General features: G+C 36.2%; 2 protein-coding genes and 1 long non-coding RNA gene across 4 annotated transcripts; 2 read left to right on the forward strand and 1 right to left on the reverse strand.

The window, feature by feature from the left end:
* Positions 1-396: 396 nt before the first annotated feature.
* On the reverse strand, positions 397-10691 carry CYL1 (alpha-N-acetylglucosaminidase family / NAGLU family). The gene is made up of 19 exons (XM_008233246.2): positions 10254-10691; positions 9336-9409; positions 8367-8578; positions 7862-7983; positions 7153-7238; positions 6934-7028; positions 6652-6733; positions 6254-6360; positions 5233-5263; positions 4660-4777; positions 4141-4191; positions 3923-4032; positions 3655-3757; positions 3313-3411; positions 2892-3002; positions 2066-2313; positions 1466-1703; positions 1026-1104; positions 397-889 (listed from the first exon to the last, which is right to left on the reverse strand). Exons 1-19 carry the CDS (start codon positions 10461-10463, stop codon positions 654-656), a joined length of 2412 nt encoding a protein of 803 aa, XP_008231468.2. The 5' UTR covers positions 10464-10691; the 3' UTR covers positions 397-653.
* Positions 10692-11593: 902 nt separating this feature from the next.
* Positions 11594-12826, forward strand: LOC148916645 (uncharacterized). Its single transcript, XR_016127412.1, has 3 exons — positions 11594-11869; positions 12349-12424; positions 12599-12826. It is a non-coding gene; the product is annotated as an uncharacterized LOC148916645 (long non-coding RNA).
* Positions 12827-13864: 1038 nt separating this feature from the next.
* On the forward strand, positions 13865-17852 carry BZIP17 (Basic-leucine zipper (bZIP) transcription factor family protein). 2 transcript variants are annotated; one of them, XM_008233247.3, is made up of 2 exons: positions 13865-15949; positions 17150-17852. In XM_008233247.3, exons 1-2 carry the CDS (start codon positions 14089-14091, stop codon positions 17593-17595), a joined length of 2307 nt encoding a protein of 768 aa, XP_008231469.2. In that variant the 5' UTR covers positions 13865-14088; the 3' UTR covers positions 17596-17852. The 2 variants fall into 2 exon arrangements, with proteins under 2 accessions (XP_008231469.2, XP_008231470.2); XM_008233248.3 differs by having other exon boundaries at positions 13865-15922.
* Positions 17853-18121: the final 269 nt, after the last annotated feature.

Consider the following 18121-nt stretch of genomic DNA (forward strand, 5'->3'; position numbering starts at 1 on the left):
TCTCGTAATCAATTCATTTTGGGTGATTCTATGAACATCAATGGACATTCTTGGTTATCCGTAAGCAATTCTTGGGTGTCCAGAAAAAAGTTATTGGGTATCCATAGAATCACCTGTCATTTTCTCATGATCCAATAATTGTTCAATTGTCGAGTTCGGGAGAAAGAATCGCCTTCATTCAGTAAATATTTTTTTACAAAAACATGAGAATGCTTCCTTCGTAGGCAAGCACTTAACCCCAAACAGCACTTTTTACATTTCAACCAGCTTTTGGACTGTAAAAATCACTCTCAAACACAGCCTTAATTGCTAATAGCTAGCTGCTAATATTAAGGTTTTTCTTCCAGATTTTCTAGTGATTATTGATGTAAGTGGTTTGATATATTTGCCTCAAACTTTTGCGAATCAAAGCTAGCATTCTTCGTCTAATTTCCACTGTTAATATCGTTAAATGGTTGCATAACCTCTATTACATCAATGCTCGAGATAAACAATGATCCTAGTTTATTATTGATGTCTACCAAAAAAAAAAAGTTTATTACTGATGCAACATGCAATGGGAAGGGCTCTTCGAGTAAAGAATACATCTGGGACGGGTATGGCTACTTTACAACATAACTCCTTCCCTGTCTCATAATAAAACCCCATTTTCCTCAACTGAAATATTTCTTATACAAAGCTCTAGAAATGGCAAGAGCATCTCCTTTTGCTTTCACTGGGTAAAGCTCGGTACCTGCTTGCCAACCGTTTGACAATGATATCCATTCTTTTCTCCATTCCTCCACCTCAAAGTCCTTATTGTCCCTCAAGCTTTTTGACAAATAACTAAAATAGGTTGAAGCTCGTGGTAGATAGTAGCTTCCCAATAGCCCACTCCAGAACTTATTTGCTGATGACAAGGAAAATTTCTTTGTTACATATGTGTGTGTGTGTGTGTGTGTGTGAGAGAGAGAGAGAGAGAGAGGGGAAAAGAAAAATGTGACAAAGTTTCAAGTTACATCATGTGACATTGAAATTAAGAGTACCATAATCATGAAGCTTGCTCTGGTTGGTTTTTGTGTTGTCAAACCACATCGTCACCTGTGTTCTTGCATTCCACTCATACTGAAAAATAGAAAAAGAATTTTTATCAGTAATTTTTATATTACCTTATGTCTACATGCTTTCCTAATGCGCAACTTGGGCTGAATTCTTGATGTTCAGCAGGGCAATAAAATGTTGACAAACCAAGCAGAAAAGACAAGGTGACCCTTCCCCCTTGGTCATACAGAAGGCATAAGCCTAAAATAGATTTATTCAAAGTGGGAAAAGGAAAATGTGTAGCTTAGCAGACCTCAAAATACTTGAATGTGTTGTTGCACCATGCTGATAAGTCTAAATTAATTGCAGATGGAGCAATATTACCCTCAAGAAAACTCTCATAAGCAAAAAGCAATAGGCCAGAGAGGGGCAAGTTTGTTCTCACCTGCCTCCTTTCCGTAGGATTAGCTGCCAGCTTTTTTGCACTTTCGAGCCAGGTTCCAAGTAAAAAGTTATCATCCGAAGCAAGAAGTACATCAATATCCTTTATGAGTTGAACAAAATTTCGACTATGGAGACTATACGCTTTCACATCCCTCCCCTGGTAAGCTGTCACAGCATCCACATATACTTGGTTCGCTAGCTTGGACAGTACTTGCCGTGTTAAATCAACCAAGTCATATCTGTCGCAGTGCTAAGAATAGTTAGGAATGATCCAATGCTTTATTTATTTTGGAAAAATCCTACCATGAACATGATATGTTATATTTGTCAAATGTCTTATTCAGCTAAGTTCCTTTGCCAAAAAGATTAGTTGATAAAGAAATTGTATTTAACAAGCTCTGGAAGGAAAGTGAAATTAAATTGGTTACAATTTAGCATGCATGCTATGAAGTTAGGGAGAACAAAATAAAAATAAATATTTCGACCAGGGAACAAAGGATTCATTCAAAAGAATTAGAGTTATCATGTGATTCATACAGGAAATAAGAGCAGTAGATGGAAAGAAAGCATATCACAACATAACTATTAGGTTTGCCTTTACCTATATGTTAGGCTTCCAGAAAGATCATTACCACCATCGAGGAATAGTCGTAAAGCATTGACCACCTCTTGTGTAGAATACCACAAATGTGCCTGAGGCAAATGAGCGCTGGTTTCTTGGAGTAAAACTCTTCTCTTTCTATCGAGCGCTAAGAGCATTTGCATCTGGTTTTGTTTGGTAATGTTAGATATGGGATTTGACGATGGATCCCAGTCAGGAAATTTGACTATGAAATCTGTGTTATGGTCCTGCGACAAGTTAAAAGTCCATATCATTCATAGTACTTTTGCTCTCGAGCAACAACCATAACCTGACGGCATCACCTATAGGCAACATAAAACTAATATGAAAAAGGAAGAATCTCTATCATCAATCCCAAGTTCAAACACATCAGTCATTTAAAACTTTATATAAAACAGTGAAAGATAACATGGGGACAAAATAGCGTCTATCCAATAACTATATCATAAACCCCCTCTCTCTCGAGCAACAACCTGAGGTAACATAAAACTGATATGAAAAGGGAAGACTCTCTATCATTTAAACACATCAGTATTTAAAACTTTATGTAAAACAGTGAAGGATAACATGGGGACAAAATAGCGTCTCTCCAATAACTAATAAATGGATAAAAGCATGGCTCCCCCGCTCACCCCCCTTCTCAGTCTGTGTGATGCCATAAAAGTATCAGAATACTTGAGATAACCATTCCCAAAGGGCAGCATAATGATGCATCCCTTTCATAGTTTGACCTGTGTTCCAAGATTATGTTCCTAAGGAAATAAAAGTCATATAGGCACGGGATCAATTTTATCGAAAAACTCACAGCAATTCCATCTGTACAATTGTAAATTGTGTGGTGAAGAATTTCCCAAGCTGCCTCAACTTGATGAACTGTTTTACCATAGCGTCTACGGGAATAGGTTTTTAGCCAGTCCTGCAAAGACAAAAGAGTTGATTGCATGTGTACAGAAAATAATTTCAGCAATCATCAACCAGCATAAGGCTGTTTACTCATTCTAATTACATCATGCACTTGCAGCATGCTGATTGTAGGTGAACATGAGTTGTTACCGTGTACACCTACGTCTGGGACTCCAGGTTGTAGTTGCAAATAGCCAATGTGAAACTACTTTATTCTAACTAGCATAGAAAAACTAATATTTAGATTTACCCAATTAAAAGAGGAACTAAAAGCATCCAAAACCAATCGATTTATTGCATAGCATTTAAAAACTCATAATTACCTGAACTTGAACCTTTTCACTGCGAAATGCCATTTCAGACGTCAATTCGTAAATAACTGGATTGTGCTCAATTCCTTCCATGCACATGCCAACACCAACCTATTATAATATCGACAAGTTACTTGAGTGTGCCTCAAAATAAGTAATTTTCTATAAGATAAAAATATCAAATATGGTTCTCATTCCCCGTCTTATTTTATAAAAATAAAAATAAAACTAAAACATTGGTCAGAGAGTATTATTTATGGAGCGTGGATAGCAAGATACTGGCACTTTGAACTATGATTTTAAAAGAGAAGTCCTTCACGGTAATAGGACATGTGTACAAGGTATCTGGCATACCATAGTAGAATTTTCACTAGTTCGGGCATCAACTGGACCTGAAGAAACCGCATCCAATATGCCATACATTTCAATGTTTCCACCAAAATTGTGCAAGAGACACCTAATGTACATTAGTAGTTGAGCAAGTAAGAAACATTTTGACTACAGGTGTTGAAACATAAAGTAAAAGCGGATACCAACAAATGAGTTAAGAGAGATGCATCTTGAGGATTAAACATCTCAATCAAGATGTAAATAACAGTTGACAAATTGAAGAGCCAATTACCAAATATAAGGAGTTCCGTAAAACTGAGATGATGTTCTCCATATTGGTTTCACATCCGCAAATAGATCGAGAACTATCATTTTTCCAAACGGCACAGAATGTAGAAGAGCCTGCATTGTTCTTAAGTTGTTAAAGAACAATGGGAATAAACAATGGGGATTTTTGTGTGTATATAGTATGATAAAATCTGTATCTTTATTTACAATCTAAATGCCTACTTTCATTTGAGGTGGTTTCCAAAAAGAGGAGTCCGAATAGAAGAGCCAACCCTACAAAATGGCATAACTGTCAACTTTGAATAACTTTATCCATAACTGAGTAAAATTGCTCATATACAAAGTTCACAAACTCAATACACAGCGAACTGAGAAATGTCAAGGTCTGTAACTAATAAATTGGTCATGTTAGAAAAATATATATACATATATATGCATATATGCGTATGTTAACAAATGGAGAGAGTGCAGCTTGCAATTGAATTACAGCTGTGGCTAGTAAATCCTAGAAGGGAATCAAAATTTTCAATAAACACTGTGTAGGAAATTGACAGGAAAATTTATCAACATGACGAATACCAGTTGTTGCCAAATTCATACATCATTGAAATCATTCAGGTCTTTCCGTTCAATATAGGGTTATTAAGTATTAATTAAGTAATGAGTGGATAAGATAGAAACTATTAAATTCATTTTAAGTAGGCTGGAAGCGGGAGGAGTGGTTTGAAGTTAGGAACATACTTGCATTAACCACACAGCATCCTTATCACCTTTGGACATTGCTTTATACACAGCAGCTCCAAGTGATGAGATATACGCTGGATCATTTGTAGGTGGAGAATTTTCATTGAAGGTATCACTGCATTAAGCATAGTATAATGTACATACTTAGTATGCAAGATTTGAACAAACTAATAATATGCAAGGAAGACTTGCACTTGTTTGGAAAGATAAATGTAAAAGAAGACCTCTGTTTCAACTGGTTATAAAGATTAAAAAAGAAACAAACGGCCTGCTTAACACAGGACTGAAATTGAAGAACAGTTAGGCAATGTGGTTCAGAAAGCTCAAGGGATATGGCCTAGGCTTGAAGCTAGAACTTGCCCCTGAAAAGCAGATGCATTACCCTTTACCATGAAGCTGTGCCCAAAGGGGCATTACTAAGAAAAATATAATTCATTGAAAACTACCAACAGCACTTAAATGAATAAATATTAAATGCAAAAAGGTAAAGTAGTTTGAGTTGGAAAATAAGATGTTTTAATATAGCATACTCCAAGATAAATAAATAATTAAAAAAAAAAGAGAAATTACCAGTTATAGATGTCTGTCACATCCCCATATTCTGTAAAAGATAAATATGAAATGTAAACCACGAAAAATTATAATTATGACCAGGCATTAATCCGATATACTAAAAGCAACGTGCCTTACTTTCACACAAACATAAAATAAAACAAGAAACTGGAGACATCATGTTTAGGTCACGTCTGTCAAGTCCTGCATGGGCAACTATCTATGTATGCACAAATGAACTTAAACATTACAATTTTGATCAAGCATATATATAAAAAAGTTCTTTATCTGAAAGGTTGATTGGAAATTGTATATTAATAACTCTGAAATTCTAAAAGAAAATCCAAGTTTCTCGAATCCTGGATGCCAATAGAGTGCTAAAAATAGAAACGGCAAGATGTGAGTTTTCTGCTTTTTGGAAGTTGAACAGTTTGCCTTTTAGTGACAATCTACTGAGTCACCAGAGATGTACAAGTTGAAAAGAAAAGAAAATACAAGGATACACCTGCCCTCCCTTTTTGTTAAGCTAAATACACAAGATTAGGTTTTTGTTTTCCAGTGTGATAGCTGGGCTGGGGCGAAAAGGCAATAATGCCCCTCCACGCACACAGCAAACTAATGGAAATAATTAATTGGACTTGATTGCTGACGACTTCAAGTGCGATGACGAAATTGAGAAAATTGAAATCACGGTGACCAAAATTGTTTTCGGGCCTAAACCTAGTGACCAAAAATGTTTTTTGTCCTATATTCTATGGCAATATGCAACCGCATGTATACACACTTACACTAACAAGTTTACATAATGTCCATATGTAAGCTGAACATGCATGAACAAGGTTACGTGGAGATCAGATACATGTGTTTTTGCCAATTTTAGTAAACATTTTGATATAGTTCTTTCCTGCTATGAGCAGTCCTGCATAACAAGTTAAATATTTAAAAGATGCTACAGAAAATGATACAATCTTGGTTGATAATCTAATGGTAAAAAATTGTAGCAATTTTTTAATTTATAGCTAATGGACATGAAGCACACCTTCAACTTGTTGCCTAATAAAAGCCGTCCCAATTTCAACAAATAAAGTATCAGAAGGATCAAGAAGGTATGTACAGCACCAACGAGGATCACCGTTAACAGTGTTCCTAATCATAACAAAAAAAATGGAAAACCTCAACAGAAACATATAGCATATCTTCTTCCAAAATATAGTACATCAAGAAAGGGAAGTTTTTCCAACTTCAAACATGGAAGTCAAAATGAGGGTTTTGTATGAAATGCAGATCCTGATGTTAGTTGTTCCAACCATGTCATGTCATGTGATTCGAAGTAATTGTAGGAATTCAGAGACCTTCAAGTCACACAAAGCTATGCAATATGGGGCCTATATAAAGTGACATCATGATAGCACTTGTGTAAAGTAAAACATCGCATACCAGTCTCCAAGTCTGGTTATATTTGCTGAAGGATATATCTTCTTCAAAGCTGCTGGAACATTTCCAGAGAAAGATGGTAACACTGGAGCAAAGAAGAGATTACCCATGAGTAGCCATATTATCTAAATGACATTGTGGTCTGTGTCTACATAGACCTCTTTAAACACAATACTTGTTTAAAAGAGACATGTAAAATAGTGTGTCACTGGTGTTGAGAGCATCAATTGAAAAAAATTATCTTTGAGGGTAATTTCCTATTTTCCCATAGAGAACTTTCATCACCTGGAGTCATGCCTAGCTCTAGCATCCTAGTTAGTATCTGTTTCTGCAAAACCAATTGTTGATCTAACCAATTCTGTGATAAAGGCCCGCCCCACCTGTGATAAGAATACTGTCAGCTTCTTTTAACCAAGAACACACAATGAGGTGCACAAGCAACACCCACACGATGAGTAATAGAATCTTATATATATGACAGATTTTAATATCAGCTCCACTTACGCATGTAAATTTCCCATGCGAGCCCATGCAAGGAAGGCAGGTCCACCAAAGAAATCATTCAAATCTTCCTTACTAATATTGAAATCCTACAACAAGAATATTCTAGTCAAAGGTATTTAAGCCTAATGACAAGAATGATGAGCCGACAAAATTGTGTTTATGTACTTGGAAAGCATATGTGCATTGTTTAGACAAGGCAAAAACTTTAACAGAAGATAAAATTAATTCTGAGATCACACAAATATCATCTGCCACTATAGAACATCTGTCATTATAGAGTTAGAAAACTCTGTTTCAGCTACAGAAGCATCTGTCAGATAGGAAATTATATTATAAACATCCAAGGGCTTATACAAGGCTATGTTCAGAAACTTAGAACCAGAAATGCTTGTTAGTTTTGGGAGTTCACTTCTGTTTTGTATTCTAGCTGTGTTGCAAAAACATTATGAGCACAGAACAAAACGAATATATGTGCAATACATTGTAGCTTAACAGACAAACATAAGCTTTCATGTCTCTTGGGTTGAACATTCAAGGTTTTATGTTACATTTTTTTTATAAATAGAAGCCATGTGCTAATTAAGAAACTCGTGTTCCCATAATCAAGTTATAAAACTCGTTAAAAGTAGCAACATGATGCAAGATATAAAATGTAGAGGCCTAGAATTTGATGAACGCCTTTATATATGTAAGATCAATTATCATTTACCATGAAAACTTTCTGCCAAATTGATTCTTGCCCTGTGAATGCTAAAGGCAGGTTAATCCCCTGAAGAGCCATCCAGTCTATTTCTTTCTGCCATCTTTCCCAATCCCACCAAACAAAGGAATCTGCAAAAATGTGCAATATCACATAAGGCTATTGATTTTCCAATGCCAAGAAGATATCACCTATTTTAGAGTATTAAATTTGAAGTTAATTTTTAATGCAAATTAAGTAGACTTTCTTAGTTTCTTAATTCACTTTTCATCACCTTTTTTTTTTTTTTTTTGGTTTTATTCTCAAACTCAGTGAGGCTTGAGCCATGAAAACAACCTCTCTGGAAACAAGGGTATGGCTGCATATGTCTTGCCTGCCTAGACTCTGCATTAGCAGGAGCCTCGTGCATCAGCTTTTTTTTTTTTTTTTACTCTAAATGACCCAAAACCACAGTACAACAATATATAGACAATCTGATTGAAGTGAAAAAAAGATACAAAGAGTCATTACTCACAGCTGGATGTGACAACGTTTTGGTAATAGTTCCATGGGATTGGTCGTTGAATTTTCAATCCCTCATCTCTTACACGAGGCAGTGATCCTGGTTTCGGTATGGAAACTACCTGAACACCGCCAGTCTTGTCCCAAGAAACATGAGCACCACACCAATACTTTAAATACCAATGAAGGCCAGATGCAATTTCAACTGCTGTGGTCCCTTTAATCCTAGAAGTGAACCAAACATTTCATAAAAGTTACAATTTACAATAGAATCACGTTCTCTTTTTTTATCTTTCTGTTCTCTTTTATCTTCCTTGATATCTTAAAGTCTTTGAGTTTTAGGCTATCTAGCTCTTGAAATCAATTTATCCTTGTACACTTAATAGGAGATAAACAATAGATTCATATTGTCAACGCAACCAATTTAAAATATGACAGCTAAGGAACCAGTGAAAAATGAAAATGTTTAGTCACAAAGTGTTAATCCCATTTGTAATTGGCTCTGATGTATTCTTATGGAATAGGAAGTAACGGTTGATGAAATTTTAATTTCATAAGAAATTTAAAATAGATAAGATCAAATCAAATTTCAATCAATGCTGAATCAATATTGAACAAGTTCAGAACAATGTTGAGAGCCAAGTATAACCTGTCCACAATACCTCCTTGCTATGAATTCAAAGAAGGGAATGACAAGAGCTACATTGTTAAACTTTTCCAAGTTCAAAAGTTATGTTGGTTACAAGTTTTACAACAAATTGAAGACAAAATATAAGCCTAAAATTCATATGCAAGCACATCAGTATAAACCAGAAATTTTTAAGATAAAAAAAGGGCAAATACTAAGCTTATTATTTGTAAAGGAAAATTTGAAGAAACATTATAGAAATGCATTGTAGGTAATACTTTTCTAAAAGTTTGTTTTAAAACTGAAAAAGAAGAAAAAAGTTACTATATTTGGCAAGACTAATATTCAACGTACTGTATCTCAGGACCCTGTCTGCTTGACAGGTTGTTATTGTTTAACAAAAAGCAACTCTGTCCACCACAAGCCTCCTGATATACAAATTTCAAACAGTCAGAATGTTTATTAGATAAAACATTTTACTGAAGTCAACGATGAATAAAAGGAATGAAGAACAAAAAAATATATATATGCAAGACTGCATTTCCAAGCAGAAGTTGCAGGCAATCAAGCATCAGAACATAAAGCAGTCTAAAGGAGGGTAAGTAGCTGTATAGAAGTAAACAACCTCAAACACATTATAAATGATAAAATTATTATATCTACAACAGTCATTTCAACCATGAATGATGAAAACTCTAGTTTATAATTTCATATTTTTCTATCTTTTCTCAACAAGCAAAGATATCATACCGCCATATAGAGATGGATCATAAACTGAACAATGCATACACTGAGACACATACAAACTTTTTGAAGACTATGTTTAGCCCCCTTTAACAAAACATCTAAAGTTAAACGTTCTACTTCTTGTTTTCGTTTGCTGCCTTTTCTCAGCAACCAAACAGAGTATCACAAGGAAAGGCCAGAGAAATGGGAAATGTGATAAAGGAACAACCAACCAGTCTAGAATATTTGAAAAGAAACTGGATAAGCAAACAGAAAATATAGATAAAACGTCATAATTGAAGAAAATCCAGTCGGAAAGAAGCAGTAATTAAGCAGAAAATGAAGTACAGACCAAATTTGATCAAAAATTAAAACACAAAATATATGACTTACCTTGGTGACAATCTTGAACATAAAGCTGGTAATGTAAATTATAGAAATGCCCAATTGAAATGAAGCAGTTATAAAACAGAACAGAAAGTCAAACCCAGAATCCAATGTTAAACGATTGAAAAATAAATAAATAAAAGAGAAAAAGGATGGTACTTTGCTGACAATCTTGAAGTCGAAACTGTCTACATGGGTAGGAAGCAATCTTTTGAGAACAGCTTTAGCTGCAGCTTCTTGAACTGAAGCAGACGACCGTTTGGAGTCGAGACGACGCAGCAAAGCCTCAACTGCTTCTGGTTCTGATAGAACTACTATTGGTACAAGTACAAGAATCACAATCAGCAACTGGGTTTTGAAATTGGGCATGGTTTGGTTGCTCTGGTTGTGCTTCAGAGGATAGAGTGGGTGATAAACGGCTCAATTTTGTAAAATTTCATTTTGGTTGCCAAAACCAGAGTAATTTATTGATGTCCATGAATGTACTGCCTAAACTCTACATTCACTCTTCAGAATCAACTCTACTGATTACATAAGATTTCTTTTAGTCAATATTTTATGCTTCAGCTAACACGGATCATCGTTTATTACAAGGCTCCTTTTGTTTTTTATTTGTTTCCACATGGAGGTTTCATGCTGACAGTACTATATAACTTTTTTCAGTGTGTAATTTCTCTCTTCTTTTTTTTTTTTTCCGTCCATTTTTTAAAAGAAATTTTTAGTGTGGTTATGTAGTTTTATTAGGGTTGATAGATATGTTATGTATGATGACAATAATAAATATACGTATTATAACTTGAGTGAAATGGTAACATGACGTGATAATGTGACTATGACACTGAAAGACTTCTTTTTTTTCTTTTTTTTTTCTTCACAGTTTCTCATTAAAAGCTTCGATTCTTTTTTTACTTAAAGTGACATTAGAGATTTTGAAGAGCATTCTTTTGGAATTTTAAATCTATTTTCAATAATTATATTCACACCCTTCTATTGGGGCAATTGGAGCTGAAAGCTTGTTAGTGTTGACCTCAAAATCTAACCGCTCCACACGGTTACTGCCATTGCCCTCTTGTGGGTCTAAGAGGAAAATTTTCACGTATAAACAGTTAGGATTGTTGATCTTGAAAATTTGGGTTTCTTTTAAGTGAAAATTGTCTTCATCTACTTCTAAAGTGTTCAATTCCAAAGATGAGAAATAAGAGATAAGAGTTAAGAGACACACAAGAGTAAAGGCGAATGAGAAAGAAGAACAAAAGTTGTGGAACAATTTCAAGATAACCATTACCCAACTGAGAAAAATTAAGTATTAGACATAATTATCCTTACTAATTAGTATTTAAGACAAACAGTATTTTTGTTTTGGTTTTAATACCTAGGAATTGAATTTTGTTTTGGATTTGACCAAGATGCCCAAATTCATTGGTCCACTTTACATTAATAACTGAAAGGACAATTATACCGTTTTTGTTTAAAAGCCTGACCCAAATTCGTTGTCTCTCTCTCTCTCTCTCTCTCTCTCTCTCTCTCTCTCTCTCCACAGAAAATGATCTGTGATCATCGATCCAAGATCGAGAGACCGATCTACGATGGAATTCTCAAGCTGCTTGACTAGGGGCTCATCTCTTCGGCATTCACCGGCAACTCCAAGGTCTTCTAGCTCAAGATGAAGGGCATTACGATTGCTATCTTGCTGAGTTCAAGATCGATTGACTTGTAGCTCATCCCTTCGGATAACAAAGATTGGAACATCCAAGGTTCCAATCTCCAGTTTTCGTGTAATGGTTTTTTGTTAATTGCTCAATTCTTGTGATATTATTTTCATATTAGACTTCACATCAATATTTTGTCAAGTCCTGATAATATTCTGACTTGTGTTTTTCTCTCTCTTTGTGAAGCTTATGAAATTTTTTATTTTAAGAAATATTGAACTGATATGGTTGCACATTTAACTATTGATGTAACTTTTGTATAATTTTTTATTTCTACATAATTTTAGTCCTGTTTATAGTTGGTGTTTTCTATCCCTTCAACATGTTCACCTCACACCTTTTAATGAGATTATCATTTTCTTTGGCTAGTAATGGCTATTCATTGCTCTGATAAGTAGGACTCTTAAAGTGTATCTTTGGGTACAGTTATATATGAACTATCATTTCCTCTTCCAATTTGCTGTCATTTCTTTTAAGCGAAAGTGGCTTCTCAATTGGTCATTTGTTTCTATGAATTGCTTATTAATTTTGTATGTAACCTTCAGGTCAGATTTTGCACGTTTGAATTTTCAAGGTTTTTACGCTGCAGTCTTGGCTCTTGGAGAAAGATGATGTGTTGAGGTTAAGGTTCAAGTCCCTTTTTTTTAACCATTGATTGTTTATATAAATATTGTATAACTGAATAAATATTACAAAATCAAGTTTGATGTAGTGGTTTGTGAGTAAGTCTTCCTCCTTTGAGGTCAAGGTTTGAGTCCTTTCAATGACATAAAATCTTTTTTTTTTTTTTTAAAGGTAAATAAATGGCAACGGAGTTGGTCCCTTGCAGAAGGTGGCAGGCTGGGGATGGGCGGTGGCGGCCAACGGTGGTGGTGGGTGGTGGTTGGCTAGAAATGGACATGTGACATAGTATGCTTGTCTTAGAAGGAGTGACATTGTGTGTAATTTTCATATTTTTGTAAAATTAAGTACTACATTTCGGTCTTTGGCCTTATGCTAATTAGATGAAATTGTATTCATATATTCCAAATTAGTAAACTATATTGTGTTTTAAAACTAAAGCTCCCTACTAACTAAAACATATTATTCGACAATGAAGCAAAGCCGAATCAAGCATGTTCCTTTCATGAAAATAAAAATTCATTCATATTTAGTACAAGTACTTTTGTGTTGAAGAAGTGTAAAATTCCTATTTATTCATGGTGTGTGCAGTTGTCGTAGCAGGTTGGTATGTAGTCATTTACTTGAGCTGAAATATTTGTCAAATAAGAATGGCCAAGCTTCTTTATCAAAACAAAGAAATTTATATTCATCATATGCGTACGAGGAGCGATTTTTCTCAATTTAAAAGGATTGGTAGCCTTGCAAGAAAAATGGTGGAGAAAGGGTTACATAGAACATTTAATTATGTTTATTTGCTTCTCACATTAGCCTTAACTTTACCAATTACAACAGCTTTTGTGGATAATTGTAATGTGGTTTTTTTTTTTCTATTAATTATGAATTGTAATATTATTGTCTTATTTTTTTGGGTCTATTTTGTATAGAATTTTTTTAACCTTTTAGACGTTGACCCTTGAAAGGAAAATTCTTGAATCTATCAGTGATTATAGTTAATTACAAACACTTAACTCACGTTTGCTCGAAATGATGTGGTTTACTAAGAGTAATTTGGGTTGTTTGTTTTAGTTTTCCCCTTGAGTTCATAAAAAGAATAAAACAAAAGAACTCTTCAGTTATGAAGAGGGGTTACAAATTTCCTATCCTTATTCCTTTTCTTTTGCCTTCAACCATGGACCAGTTCCTCCATTTGCGTTGAAAAGACTCAATAATTTGAGTCAAGAGGCGCGCTATAACTTGCCTTGTACGAATACGAAGCAAGAAAAAGACCCGTCCTCGTCAACCAAAGAAAAAGGAGGTTTCCAGACAGGCTCCATCGCCACGTGGCCTCTCTTTATGGATTAAGAATCTTTGTAATATTGGTAACAAAAACAAAAACAAAAATCCATGAATTAAAAGCTTATTTATTTATTTAATATACTTTCCAAGAAAGGCAACTCAATTAACACTGTGTGGGTTCTAAAAAAACCCCTCATTTATTTCTTAATTCTTGTTACTCTTCTTTTTTCTAATCACGTCTTAATTTCGACAGAAAAAGGTCACGTCTTAATTCTTTGGTCTTCCTCTCCATTTATACCTCTCTCTCTAAATTCTCAGAGAAACCTCTCTCTCTCTCCCCCTAAATTCTCAGAAAATTCTCAGAGAAACCTCTGTGAAACCCTAACATGGCACTGCCCTCGGCTCCAGACGCTGACCATAACTCGGCTAATCTGGATCATGGCGATTTCAAATTCAATGCGGAGTTGGACGGCCTGGCGATCCCTCCTCTCGACCCACAGTTTTTCTCATCGGACGACGGCATGGCCACCGTGCCGTCCGATACGTTCATGTCCGATCTCGGATTTGGGTTCGGTTCCGATGACAATTGCGACTTCGAGCTCACCTTCGACGACTTGGACAACCTCTACCTCCCATCGGAAGCCGATGACTTCCTCATCCCCGACGGCTTAGATCCCGGCGGTACTGCGTTGAATTCGGGGTCTCCTGAATCGGGTAGCTCCGCAATATCAATTTCCGGCGATGATAAGGGGGGTTCCGATGTCTCCGGGTTCCTGAATTGTCCCTCATCAAACGAGTCTTCTGAAAATTCCAATGGGCCTGAGAATTCCGGTGGGGCTGTGTCGTCTCAGGGCTCTGGGATTTCGGAGGCAGTTAACTCCACTTGGCATTCTGGAAATTCGGGTAATTCTGTTTCGTCCAATGCCATTTCTGATGCGGATGATGAGAAGGTTAAGATGGAGGACGAAATTGTGAAAAATTGCCTTGTGAAAAGGAAGAAAGTGAGTGACGAAGGCAACGTGGAGTCGAGAAGTGCCAAATATCGGAGGTCAGACAACAACAACGCTTCTGTGGATGCGAATGCGAATGGGAATGATGAGGAAGAGAAGAGGAAGGCCAGGTTGATGAGGAACAGAGAGAGTGCTCAGCTTTCTAGGCAGAGGAAGAAGCATTATGTCGAGGAGCTTGAGGATAAGGTGAGGGCAATGCATTCCACTATTGCTGATTTGAATACTAGGATTTCATATGTTATGGCCGAAAATGCCACCTTGAAGCAGCAATTGTGCAGTGGTAGCGGCGCCATGTGCCCACCACCACCACATGCAGGGATGCACCCTCATACGCCCATGCCACCAATGGCTTATCCATGGATGCCCTATTCGCCCTATGTTGTGAAGCCACAAGGGTCCCAGGGCCTTTTGGTACCCATTCCTCGATTAAAATCCCAGCAGCCAGTGGCTGCGCCCAAGTCCAAAAAGTCAGAAACTAAGAAGACTGAGGGTAAAACTAAGAAGGTTGCTAGCATTAGTTTTCTGGGTCTGTTGTTTTTTATCTTGCTTTTTGGTGGACTTGTTCCTATGGTGAATGTTTATTTTGGTGGTGTAACGGACAGAGGTCCTGGTGGGTCTGCCTATGTTAGTGATAGGTTCTATGATAAAAACAGAGTGAGGGTTCTAACAGTTCATAGTAATTTGAATGGATCTGAAGAAAATATAGGTTCAGGAATATCTGGGGGGAAATTTGATATCTCTAACAAAATTCATCATGAGAGGGGTCATATGCGGAAAGAGAAGGAATGTGGGCAGAAAGAACAAGGGTCACAACCAATACCGGTTTGTGATGAATTTGTTCGTCTGGGAAATACTAGTGGCGAGCCACTTGTTGCTTCTTTGTATGTTCCAAGAAATGATAGGCTTGTCAAGATTGATGGAAACTTGATTATTCATTCGGTCCTGGCCAGTGAGAAAGCCATGGCATCCCATGGGCATTCTGAAAAGAAAAATAGTAGGGAGACTGGTTTGGCTGTGGCTAAAGATTTAGTTTCAGCATTAGCTATTCCTGAAGCTGGAGGCAACAGAGGGAGAGTTTCTCCCTTATACAGAAATTCTGCTGGGCCACACAAGGCTCTTACAGCTGGTTCAACTGATGTTTCGAAGGACCATAAGAAGTCAACTGCAGCTGATGGTAAACTGCAACAGTGGTTCCGTGAAGGTCTTGCAGGTAATAATATTGCGTCTGGTGTCTCAGGTACTTTAGATTGTACTTAGTGCATGCCTAACACATTTATGATTTGTTTGCTTTCTTGACAAATTTACATTCATCTTTTATTAGATCAAGTAGCTATTATCACTGATGAGGGCTAATAGTTGTGTAGCTGAGTCTGGTGACAGACTTTGAACTCTATAGGTGGTTGGTAGTAAGTGCAATCATGCGAGTAACGGAATATTACTTGGTTTGAGGCTTTGTAAAATGAACCTTTTAGTTCAACCAAAAAAATTGAACCTTTTCTTTTGGTTTTTTTGCAAGGTACATGAACTTTGAAATTAGTAAAATCGACTTTGTTTGTAGTATAATTAAAATAATTTGTGAGGCTATGAGCTAGTTGATATAATCAAGTATATTGTTATAAAGTGGAAGTTGGCCTTTGATGTTTAGCTTCAAGTACTACTCCCAAAGACTACTAAAATACCAAAAAACTTGTGAGAATCTCATTAAAAACTAAAGAAATTAAATAGCACAGCAACATCTCATTGAATAGTAAGAGCTGTACCTTCCTACGACCCAAATAACTGCTCCTAATAAGACTTGACATAAAATCTTAGATTGACACTTAACTTACATGTTTATTTATTTTTATTGGCTGACTATCATGGGCATTTCATTTTAAGACGAATTTAGCCTTATTGTTACATTTTGGCCAATGGGCTTAATCTTTGGCTTCCAAAATATTTCTTTTCTAACCAAGCTGTGGCCAGCATCACTTCCGTCAATTAATACATATGTATATCTTTATAGTTTGTGAGTATTAATGTTTTGAGGAGCCAATTCCATTTTTAATGATTGTATATTTCTCTCGAATTATTTGGTTTTCTTCTCTTTAATATTTCACTGATGCACATGTTTTCATAATAGGAATTTTGAACTTGCAAATGATTTTGATTTTTCCAGTCAATGGTTAGTATTGAGTAGTATTTATATGGAATAAATAAATTCTTAGTTTCACAGGTTGGAGGATGAACTGTATGTTTTTTTTAAGATAATCTGGAGGATTTATTTGTAAACTGCAGGATGCATTGATATATGACTTTGCATCTGTTGCTTGCTTCTAGTGTCCTTTTATGTTTCATTTTGGTTTGTAGATTTACTGTCCATTGTCCTTCATTTATTGTTGCTCATATCAAGCATTTCGTTACAAACTTCATTATTGATTTCATATATATTATGCAGGACCAATGTTGAGTTCGGGAATGTGCACTGAAGTGTTCCAGTTCGATGTCTCTGCCGCTTCCCCGTCAGGAGGTATAATTCCTGCATCTTCAGTTTCCAATGTTTCTGAACACCGTCAGAATACTACAGAGCTTAACAGGGGAAGGAATAGGAGGATCCTCCGTGGTCTCGCAATTCCCCTTGCTGGATCCAATCATAATGTTACTGAAGAAAATGTGACAAGAAATCCACCAAACAACAGCCTGCCTAGTAATAGATCTGTATCTTCTTCCATGGTTGTCTCTGTTCTTGTTGATCCTAGAGAGGCTGGTGATATTGATGTGGATGGCATGATCAAACCGAAATCACTTTCCCGCATTTTTGTTGTGGTGCTTTTAGACAGTGTGAAGTATGTCACCTACTCATGCGTGCTCCCTCGATCTGGTCCTCACCTTGTGACTACTTGAACATGGAGAATTGGTTTCGGAGTTTAAGATGACAACTACATCTAATTTTAGAAGCTCCCAGTTTTGTATATAACAGAAGAATTAACTGCTCCTATGAGATCGTTAACTTCCTTTGGGAGGTTGGATTGTATGCCTTTGTTGTGGTAGAAAACAATGTTTCAAATAACTGTATCATTAGTGTTAGTGTGTGCGTATGGTTCTGTGCGCCCGAAACCCCTAAACAGACATTTTAATGACATTTTGTGTTCTTTTTTAAACGGCCTGGGATCAGGGAGTGACTATGTTATGTATGCAGCGCTATATTCATGATGGACGGTGATCAAATTTATGCTTATTTTATAACAAGGGGTGAAAAGTAGCCTAAAATAAAATCCGTGTTTTCCTGCAGGGTTTGTTGCCTGAAGCAAATAGTTAGTTTCAAATTGTTTGGCAGTGCCAATTTCATCTGCACTGTGCAAGTGTGGGCGGACACAAACACATACGCGCATTCTCTGTGTTTTTTTTGGCGTCGAAAACAGAAACACAT

Source organism: Prunus mume, linkage group LG5, assembly GCF_029339155.1.
Source record: "Prunus mume cultivar Tortuosa linkage group LG5, ASM2933915v1, whole genome shotgun sequence".
In the NCBI taxonomy this organism is placed as follows: domain Eukaryota; kingdom Viridiplantae; phylum Streptophyta; class Magnoliopsida; order Rosales; family Rosaceae; genus Prunus; species Prunus mume.

Coding starts and splice junctions, on each gene's coding strand:
- BZIP17 (XM_008233247.3), top strand. CDS start 14,089: ATGGCACTGCCCTCGGCTCCAGACGCTGACCATAACTCGGCTAATCTG. Junction 15,950..17,149: donor TATTGCGTCTGGTGTCTCAG/GTACTTTAGATT, acceptor TATATTATGCAG/GACCAATGTTGAGTTCGGGA.
- CYL1 (XM_008233246.2), bottom strand. CDS start 10,463: ATGCCCAATTTCAAAACCCAGTTGCTGATTGTGATTCTTGTACTTGTA. Junction 9,410..10,253: donor ACTTCAAGATTGTCAGCAAA/GTACCATCCTTT, acceptor TTTGTATATCAG/GAGGCTTGTGGTGGACAGAG. Junction 3,758..3,922: donor TACGGAACTCCTTATATTTG/GTAATTGGCTCT, acceptor AATGTACATTAG/GTGTCTCTTGCACAATTTTG.